The sequence below is a fragment of the Amphiura filiformis genome, chromosome 13 (genome assembly GCF_039555335.1).
Source record: "Amphiura filiformis chromosome 13, Afil_fr2py, whole genome shotgun sequence".
Lineage (NCBI taxonomy): Eukaryota > Metazoa > Echinodermata > Ophiuroidea > Amphilepidida > Amphiuridae > Amphiura > Amphiura filiformis.
Window position 1 is genome coordinate 44,091,458 of NC_092640.1, and position 10,910 is coordinate 44,102,367.

Here is a 10,910-nt window from a genome sequence, read left to right on the forward strand (position 1 = left end):
ATTGTAGGTAAAAAAACTACAATTCAATTAAATGGATTTACATTTTAAATGAAAATATAGCCTTCGAAATAAACCCAAACAGTCTGATTATAATTTTACAGCGATTGTAATTTAAATGGTTGGCATGTGCATTTTATGCAACTTTGTAGTGTTTTGTTCATTTTTGCATTCTGATTAACATTTTTTAAACATAATACCATTTTACTGCATATTAGTGAACCAGGTGTGTACTTTCATTGAGCTGTAGCTGGGTTCAAAAAAGGACAACAAAACTCGAGTTATTATGCACTTTCAAAGTCTATATATATTATGTAGCTATTTACATGTAGTTATGTCAGAAAAAGAAGTAACATCACAGAATGATGCATGGTCCAAGGAGCCATTTGTTGACATGTTTACTCTTTGCAATATACTAATCATGTGTAAAATATTCTTAGAAACAACATCAAGATGTCCTTACGATCAGGTCTGTAGCCTTTAACCCTCTGTAATTGATTTTGGAGCTTATACTTTAGACAAATTTCACAGAAAGTTCATGATTTGTTGTATATTTATATATTCTGGGGCATATTTTTGGCCAAATTTGGCTTTTTTGTACAGAAAAACCAGACCTTTTGCCATTTTATTATCTGATTATACAACAATATTATACTAAAATAAGAATATCATTAGTAAGGTATTTTTGTTGAACCATGAAATGGTATCAGCCTGTATAGGTCTATGTTATTTGCTTACTTGCTTACTTACTTCCTCACTAACCTTTTGGTCTGAAATGGGCATATCTCGGAATGTCACAAAGGTATGACCCCGAGCGGTGTCAAATGAAAGCGAACAAAGTAAAGAATAGAATAAAAATCTACTGGGGGTAACACTCCTCATAAGAGCTGGGTAAATATTCATATTTTGGGTCCTTTTCATATCTTGAAATGACAAGAAGGTATGATCCACTGAGTGGCGTTAAATGAAAGACAAGGAAGTAAAGAATGTATTAAAATTATTTCCCCCACCGGGGGTGACATTCCGCATAAGACCCGAGACAATGTTTCTATTTTGGGTCCTTTTCGAAATCCAAAGAATGAGCCCCTTCCTGCCCCGAGTGGTGTCAAATGAAAGAGAAAAAGGAAAGAATATAATAATAATTTCCCCAGATGTGGTGACACTCCGCATGAGACCTGGGTCAACGCCAAGAAGGTCTGACCCCAAGTGGTGTTAAAATGAAAGAGAAAAAGTAAAGAATATAATAATTCCTACTGGGGGGACACTCCTCATAAGACTCGGGTCAATATTTCTATTTTGGGTCCTTTTACATATCTCGAAAATCCCAAGAAGGTATGACTCCCCCGGTGACAGTGGAATACCACAAGCCATTGCTGAAGCCCCACGGTTCAGCTATCATGGTGCGGTAGCTAAAGTAAGAAATAGAGATAGGCAATAGAACCAAATTAGTTTTTGGATCTTTCAATTGACCATCAATGCTTGGTTGATCAGTATTATTTATGAAATCAATTAATGGACTAATGTCGTATTCAAAGTGACTTTGCAGCAAAAGTAATAAATCCACACGAAGACCAGCTTTCCTCAAGTACTAGTATTTGATGAACACTCCCTAACAGTATACACATTCCCTCATTTCAAATCTTTAGTTTTGGTTTCTCTTTGTTCAGAAACCAAAAATCAAGGGATTAAAAAGTAGAGCTGATCTGGTCTGCAATCGTAACACTATTATGCTGGGAGGACACAGTATACAATAGCCTATTGTGCTAACATAATAATTATTATCATGATTGATATCGGAAATCTATCCCGCGGACGACAGTTGATGCTCTCTGTCGAAGGCAGGTGGCATATTACACTCACGAGTTCTAGGCCTAGAAATCATAGACATGCGCGTATATTGAAGGATGGGCCGGGGGGGGATTTGTTTGTTTGTATGAAACATAAACGATGCATGGAGATGATTTGATTATAAATTAGTTTATTATCCCCGGGAAGCACAACCCATACCTCTTTAAGAGGGGGCTCCCCTCCCTATATAACCACCTCTTCCCTAAATTACCCCTTTCACCCTCCTCCACCCCTATATTTGATATCTTCATCTCGAGCTCTCCTCCCCCCTTCTCTTTCACTTCCAATGCTCTCTCGATCTCTCATGTTTCTCTCTCTCCCGGCCCATATCCCCCTTGCCCTCCAACCACCCCCCCCCACACACACACCACACAATCTCTTCTCCCCTCTATCTTCTACTTTTTGCAGTAAAAATTGCTTCAGTAAAAGTCATTAGGCAGGTTAGGTTATTAGGTTATTAGAGGTCATATAATGGCCTTCCATCGATTCTGGTATATGGGATTAAGGACATGAATCGATTTTGTTTATAGCACCTATAGACCACTTGACATGAATGTTTATCAACAAAGGCGAGGGATTGGTCTTTCGATATGCTCGAACGAACCGCTTCACTGTTCAATGGCTTTCTTGTGCTATATGAAATGTGGTGGGAGATTTAAAATACACATGCCCTGAGCAAACTACGATGCGCACGCACACTGCAGGGCAAAGAACAATGGAAAGTGCCATAATGCGTGCGCATACTGCCGGGCAATGACGTCACATGTCAAGTGGTATTACAATAGTGGCCCTTTTGTAATGTCGAATGCAAATATTTCGATGGTCTATATTTTTTCACAGGTGAATTAGCCTAGGCTTATTCGGTTTTGTAAACCACGTCTTTCAATGTAGATTACCATGCTCGATTTCTCTCCTCGTGAATATTGCACTGCGAAATTTAAACATTTCTTTTGTATACTTAGACTAGGTAACTTCAAATCAAATAATTTTACGATTCACACCACGTATAAGAAACTGAAACCAAAACCGAAACTGACTGACACAACTGTTCGGTTTTAAACAAAAGGTAGAAACAATGAGTTCGATATCTTATGATTCAAGTGGTTAGGCAGGACAATAGGAAACCACGTGACCAAAACCAAAACCAAAACTAAAACTAAACATTTGAAATGAGGCAGTCCTCATTTCAAATATATAGTTTTGGTTTCTCTTTGTTCAGAAACCAAAAATCAAGGGATTAAAAAGTAGAGCTGATCTGATCTGCAATCATAACACTATTATGCTGGGAGGACACAGTATAGGGTATATAACCAGAAGTATACAATAGCCTATTGTGCTAACATAATTATTATCATGATTGATATCGGAAATCTATCCTGCGGACGACAGTTGATGCTCTCTGTCGAAGGTAGGTGGCATATTACACTCACGAGTTCTAGGCCTAGAAATCATATACATGCGCGTATACTGAAGGATGGGGTGGGGTGGGGAATTTGTTTGTTTGTATGAAACATAAACGATGCATGGAGATGATTTGATTATGAATTAGTTTATTATCCCCGGAAGCACAACCCATACCTCTTTAAGAGGGGCTCCCTCCCTATATAACCACCTCTTTCCTAAATTACCCCTTTCCCCTCCTCCTCCCCTACATTCGATATCTTCATCTCGAGCTCTCCTCCCCTTCTCTTTCACTTCCAATGCTCTCTCTCGCATATGTTTCTCTCTCCCCGGCCCATATCCCCTTGCCCTCCAACCCCCCCACACACACACCCACCAATCTTCTCCCCTCTATCTTCTACTTTTTGCAGTAAAAATTACTTCAGTAAAAGTCATTAGGTTATTAGAGGTCATATAATGGCCTTCCATCGATTCTGGTACATGGGATTAAGGACATGAATCGATTTTGTTTATAGTACCTATACAATTACAGTAGTGGCCCTTTTGTAATGTCGAATGCAAATATTTCGATGGTCTATATATTTTCACAGTGAAATCAGCTTAGGCTATTTCGTAGTCTCAAGCCAATGCTTTCAAACTAAATCAATGCTTTCAAATGTAGACTGTTTTGTTCGACTTCTCTGCTCGTGAATATTGCACTGCGAAATTTAAACATTTCTTTTGTATACTTAGATCAGGTAACTCGAAAATCCTGTAATTTTATTCGTCACACCACTTATAAGAAACTGAAACCAAAACCGAAACTACCTGTCACAAATGTTTAGTTTTAAACAAAAGGTAGAAACAAAGAGTTCGATATCTTGTGATTCAAGTGGTTAGGCAGGACAATAGGAAACCACGTGACCAAAACCAAAACCAAAACTAAAACTATATATTTGAAATGAGGCATTGTACAGGTTGTCCTTGAAAGAACTGTATCGTCAGAAACTTAATTGTTTGGGTATTTTAACGCCATGACCTAACATCACTAAATAATTGGTGTAGTTGAGGAATAAATCAGTTATCACATTCTTTTTGAATTTTGACAATTGACCACACCGTTTGTGAAATATAAGAATTTTACGAAACTCCGTCATTTTCACACTTTTTCCACGGATTCAAATATCGATGATCTGTATTCATGGTATTCAGAGTCGGCGCATGAGATAAGGCGTATAATGGGCTATTCCAGAAATTTTCCACACACCCCAAAGATGACATTATAATTTCCCACACCTTTCACTCTCAATATTGCTTGAGAATTCCTGTCATGAAATGTCGAAAGAACATCCCATTTCCCGTCCAAATGCACTTCGGAATGTACAAAATTGGGAATTCCCATAGCTTTTTGGTGTAGATATATATCCTAATTCCAGAATGTACACCCTCCAAATTTTTGGCTGGGAAATAGTTGTAAAGAGTTTGAACGCCAAAGTGGACTATACGACCCGCACACACACAGGCTTTGATGTCGGCCGCTGATTCACGTCATCGTTGCCGCAATCCACCGTCAGCGGCCGTTCCTTGCCGCCAGCAAATCCGCTGCCAGCCGCCTGACCTCGTTGCTTGTTGTCGGGCTCCGTCGAGACATCGCCACTCGCCGCCCAAAGAACGTCCGGTTTTGGTCGCTAGTGTCCGTTTCCTGCCGCAGCCTTTCGTCCCTTGCCGTCGTGTTGTCGCTGAAGGTCTTTCCCACTCGTCAGCTTTTGCTCTTTTGCCGTCGCTTTGCCGCCAACATTTTGTGATTTTCACGTTCGTCACCTTTCGTTGGTTATCTGCCGTCATAGTGTGAGCGGGACTTTAAATTCCCAATTTCGCAGTCAAATCATGCTTTTTTTTTCCTAACCAGGGTGACCATGATTTTTAAACGAGTGAAAAAGCGTTGTATATATCCCAACTCTCATTAAAAAAATCAAAAGTTTGGTTAAGTTATGGAAAGTCAAGTATAATTAATTTTCCAGTAAAATTAATATAATTTACATTAATTTTACTGGAAAATTTCCTTTGACCTTTATATTATAAAGGTCAAAGGAAAAGAAATTTAAATGATAACCATTTGAATATTTGTGGCAGTTTACGGAAACATAAAACTCGTGTAATCAGTAATTCAAACTCGTGTCAGTTTCTCCATAATACTCCCGTTTTGTGTCCAAACGTGTCCAAAAATGCTATTTGAATCCAAAATGAGGGTCTTTTTTTACAGGGATCTCGGGTCAAACTTACCAGCCGGTCATGCCAAACAATACAGAAATTATATTTGGCGGTCAACTGACGTAACAAATTGATATCCGGGCATGCGCCGTTTAGAGCTAGACAGTCGTCGTGACTCACAAAGCCACTTATCGTATTAGTTGATCAATCGGATTAGATCATTGTTTCCATCAATAGGCGGATGCACATATTATTTATTTGATGTGGGTAGTGAGCGACCTCCTCTTTTATCATATTCTCTGGCGTGACACACGTATACATTAGCACATTCCTGTTCATCTTCCATTCGAATTTAGTAACAGTCAGGGTAACATACACTTCCAGATAAATGTCTTTACCAATATCTTGCAACAAGGACCGTTGGTGGGAGGCTTATAATATGTATTTGGAGAATTCAGATGTGCAGGAACATGTAAGAGAGTGGATAGAGGAAGATTTTGAATCAAAAGTTGTGAAGATTTTGTATGATGGGCTTGGTGATAATATTGGTGTAAATCAACCACTCCGTGTGCTGGGCATTGGCAGTGCAGAAGGTACTTCCTGATTATCCTCTAGCTTCTTGTCTGTAAATCAGACCTTGCAAAAGGAGGGTGACCACCTACCCCTAGTTGCCATGCTCAGTGGCGTAGCACGAGTCATCCTATCGTGAGGACCAGGATTTTCTCTAAGCATTTTGCTGAAGGGGTATTTTCAAATTTTTTTGACCCTTTCAATTGTGATTTTTTCCTCTGAAGGAGTCAAAAACATTGCACCGATCATTATGGGGGGGCATCGGGCCTGATGGGGTGGGCACAATCCGTTTTCGGCAATTTTCCCATGGGATTTGCTAAATTTTCAACCACCCATGCCCCTATGATGCTACGCCATTGTTCATGCCTTCCTCAGTTATATTCATAGAAATTGGCCTAATGGTGCATAATGCTAATTTGAAGCCAGGGCGCCCTTGTTGTAAAATGTTCGACAAAAATGCATGCATTTCCGCTCAATATAAGGGACCGTTCACAAACACTTGTAAGGGGGGGCTAATGCAAAAAAAATCATCGCGAAAACTTTTCGGGGGCCCCCATTACAGACCTCAAATATTTCAGCCCCCCCCCCTTTTTGACATGAAAATGTGTGGTCATTTTTTCAGGCCCCCCCTTTTGCATCAGGCCCCCTAACAAGTGTTTGTGAACGGTCCCTAAAACAAAAAATTCATCTAATTTTATTATTGATATTATTGTAATTGAAATCCCGATCGAAGATGTGTGAAAAATGAATTGAGTAGCCCACAGTGGAAAAATGTTTAAAGGCTTAATGTACGATTTCCTTTCAAATTTTAAATATGTCATTATATACTCAAAATGCTGAAATAATACTAGGCTTAATGTACGATTTCATTCAAATTTTAAATATGTCATTATATACTCAAAATGCTGAAATAATACTAGTAATAATGATCGGGAATGGTTTCTGTCCATTTTGAGCTGAAATAACGAGGTAACGTGAAAGAAACACTGCTTGTTATTTTGGCCGTTTAACACGCAGTTCTATGGGCGGACATAAAGTCATAATTTCTTGAACTTATGACTTTACGTCGAACTTTGCTCTGTTTACCTACAAACACAACAAATTTGGCTGATTCCATTTAGGTGCAAGTTGTGATATGTGTAAACATTACAAATATGCCAAAAAAATCAGGTTTGAAAAAAATTAACCAAATTCATATTATAAGATCGTACATTATGACTTTAAGTGGGGGTAAGGAACTATGTTACTTAACCACCATGTTGATTGTCGTACATGGGAACTCACTGAGCAAATACATAACGCACAACACATTATTGTGGGGGGGTGTGTGAGTGGGGGGGCTACAGGGAAAGCTATTTTTAGCACATATTTCTTGGAGCACCTTTTAGATATTACGCCTTAAAAAGCTACAGCTGCATTTCCTACTTGCTGTGCTTGCATCACATGATAAGACATTATACAGCCTGTCTCAAAAAAAATTGTGCAAGTGAAAAGCGCCCTCTATGGCAATTAGAAAATACCGTTGTGACATGATGCTTACATCAACATCATGGGCGATGTCTTAGCTCTCAAATGCCGTTTGTTCTGTTCAATTTGCTTGTTTTAATCTTGAGATATGTTTAGTTAACAACAAAAGGGTAAAATCACAATTGTGCCACTTTTACTAGGGAAGAGGGCTGCACATGTAAATCAATGATAGCTGATGTTGATGCGTCTAATGCACTCCCCTTCGGGGCTCGTACATACGATGTATCAACATCAGCGTGCATGAATTATTTTGTCAAATTTCTCTCCCAACAAGTAATACGCGCTCATTAACCTATAAGTTTGCAATATTAAGAATATTTGTTTGTCTTTTAACATGTCTTGAGAAAGTAAACAGTATTAACCATGATAAAATCATTGACATGCACATGTATTTAATTTTACAGCAGAATGTGAAATATCTATTTCTCTTTTAATTTCTTTTAAGTGGAAAAAGAGAATCATATAATACCTGTATCATGATAAAACAGTAAAAACTATTTTTATTGTTGTATAATTGATGCGTTCTTTTGATTTCACGAAGGAACTCTTGATAAACTTGATGCTATCATTGATTTACATGTACAGTCCTCTTGATCTTCCCTAGTAAAAGTGGCACAATTGTGGTTTTACCCTTTCGTTGTTAACTAAACATATCTCGAGATTAAAACAAGCAAATTGAACAGAACAAACGGCAGCTGAGAGCTAAGACCTTGACGTTGATGTAAGCATTATGTCACAACGGTATTTTCTAATTGCCATAGAGAGGGCTTTTCACTTGCACAATTTTGTTTGAGACAGGCTGTAGACAATTTATATTATGGTGTGTTGGAGTAGTCATGGTGCTCCAGAACTCCAGAAAATCAATTTTCATTGTTTAGATTTAGGGATTAATCATAAGGTGCACCTTAAAAGTAAATTTTAATGGGTACGGAATGTAGAAGATAAAATTTCTGAATGTATTCGCCAGCGAAGTGTTACGTGTAATCCGATTATCACCATGTCAACTGGATCACGCTTTTGAGTTCTACACCACGATCGAAATGATCGCAACACAAAGTCTATGGCATGTACTATCAATTCCGAAAGGTGCGTGATCCAGTTACCAGGGAGTTACGTAACCACTTCGCTGGCGAATTGTGGTACATGAGATATGTCGTTCTATGAAGATGTTTCATTTCAACACTCAAAGAAGCACAATACCTAAACTGGCCTCAAAAAGAAACATAATTTTTCACAAGGTCATATCTTAAAATCCTCTCCATAAAAATGAACAAAAATTGCACACAGGATTACTTCAATACTCTACTCTAAACACATGTCAGTAATCAAGCAGTTGTCCAACTGACACAACAGCAAAATGCACTGACATGGAACACCGTCCTGGACCAAAATTCACAGCCCAACCGATTTCCTTTGTTGGGTTCCAATTCCAACTTCAAATACGATTATCTCAAAATGGCCATTTTCGTGATTCATCACTAAGTCAACACACACTCCATCTGGTACACATAATTATTGCACGGCCCCTCAGCCAAGAATGTTATTTAAATAGATTTTTTTTTATTTTCATGTTGTTTTCCCACAGGCGAACAAGAAATTTTGCAGCTGAAAAAATTGAAAACCAAATTCGCCAAATTATCTACAACTGTCATTGAACCAAACAAAGAAATGTTCCTTCAATATCAAGAAACCGTACTTCAGAAAAGCAGTGAATTGCCAGGAATTGAATTTGAGTGGCACAACCAAACCTACCAAGACTATGTTCAAGTGCATGGAGTAAGGAAGACGTATCACTTCATTAGCATGGTTTATTCCATTTATTATGTGGGGGACTCGAATTTAGAGGAAACAATCAGGGAATTATATGACATACTAGCACCAGGAGGAGTAATACTTGTGGTACTAATGACAGGTAGGATATCAAAATGTCAGTCAAAATATGCAAATAAGCTCATTAATATTCATAAATGTGCAGATAATATGTGACCGTACAGCACGAATGAGCCGTAAATGTCCTCAATTGTATTCTGAGTTACAGTGTAAAATGGGCATGAAGGTCGTATTCATAGGTACCTCAATTTGGTGCTACGTGTACCTCATTTAATGAGATACACGTAGCACCAAATTGAAATACCTATGAATATGACCTTCATGCCCATTTTACACTGTAAGTCAGAATACAATTGAGGACATTTACGGCTCATTCGTGCTGTACGGTCACATATAACATCAAATCATTGGTGTAGCAGGGGGACTGAATTGCCCCTCCTCACAGAAATTGGGTGAAAAGTGGGTGCAGCTGCACTGCTTGCCACGTCATTGTTTCTGTGCAGACAGCCATGCAGTCACCCACTATCCATCTATACCATAACCAGGGTCCAATGATTGTCGCAGGTTGATTATACTCCAGGTGGTTTGGTTGAAAATTACCCATATGTCGCCGTCCTAATATTGGTTGGGGGGAGGGGGGCTAAATAATATAAAAATATTTGGCGTCAGATGGTCGCAATAGATTTTGAGATGCCACTTTGTCAGACTCTGACAAATGACATATTGTGATGATAATGATACAATGTCTACATGATCAATTTCTTCTAACACACTTCATTTTCATTCATGCAGATCACACAGGTCTCGGGAAATTGTTGCATACCTTTCCAAATCTCGCAACATGGGAGCAGAATTCAGCAACCAATGATCCATCAATGACGAAATCAAACCGTTTAATCAACTCCGCAGACGTAAAATCCGTCCTTGATAAACACCAGATTGCCTACACTCAATCAGAACATACAGACTCCTTGGATATAACGGCATGTTTTACCGGAGTCGACACAGCAAAAAGGAATATACTGTTTGATATTCTTACTCAAACCATTGATTTCAAAGCATCAGTGCCGACTATTGTCCATAGCCAAGTGATGGACTTTGTTAAAGATCATATGAGTGTCAGAAAAAGTCATCAAAGTGATGAAGAACTCTGCTACTTTGATACTGTTAGTGATATTCTCCTGATCACAAAATAAAATAAAATAAAAACAACAAAATGTAGTTCCTTTTAAGGAACTACATTTTTAAAATCTACTATGCTGAGTATCTTGTTTGTCCAGCCTATATGGTTGGCTTGTACACATTTTCCCCCAATAATTCTCATGAAGGCGCTAAATCTGACAATAGCAACAATCGCGCAAAGTAGCACAAGTTAATGTGAAAGCGTGATTCTTGTCATAAGAGCACAGAATAGCGCAAAGTAGCACAAGTTAATGTGAAAGCGTGATTCTTGTCATAAGAGCACAGAATAGCACAAAGTAGCACAAGTTAATGTGAAAGCGTGATTCTTGTCATAAGAGCACAGAATAGCGCAAAGTAGCCCAAGT

At 38.5% G+C, this 10,910-nt stretch overlaps 1 protein-coding gene across 1 annotated transcript; it reads left to right on the forward strand.

The window, feature by feature from the left end:
* Positions 1 to 5,875: 5,875 nt before the first annotated feature.
* On the forward strand, positions 5,876 to 10,559 carry LOC140167689 (histamine N-methyltransferase-like). Its single transcript, XM_072190987.1, has 3 exons — positions 5,876 to 6,029; positions 9,119 to 9,445; positions 10,156 to 10,559. Exons 1-3 carry the CDS (start codon positions 5,876 to 5,878, stop codon positions 10,557 to 10,559), a joined length of 885 nt encoding a protein of 294 aa, XP_072047088.1.
* Positions 10,560 to 10,910: the final 351 nt, after the last annotated feature.

What these genes read in the sequence shown, in the direction of transcription:
- LOC140167689 (XM_072190987.1), top strand. Translation starts at nt 5,876, where the DNA reads ATGTATTTGGAGAATTCAGATGTGCAGGAACATGTAAGAGAGTGGATA. An exon ending in GGGCATTGGCAGTGCAGAAG is followed by an intron (nt 6,030 to 9,118) that starts GTACTTCCTGAT and finishes GTTTTCCCACAG; the next exon opens with GCGAACAAGAAATTTTGCAG. An exon ending in ACTTGTGGTACTAATGACAG is followed by an intron (nt 9,446 to 10,155) that starts GTAGGATATCAA and finishes TCATTCATGCAG; the next exon opens with ATCACACAGGTCTCGGGAAA.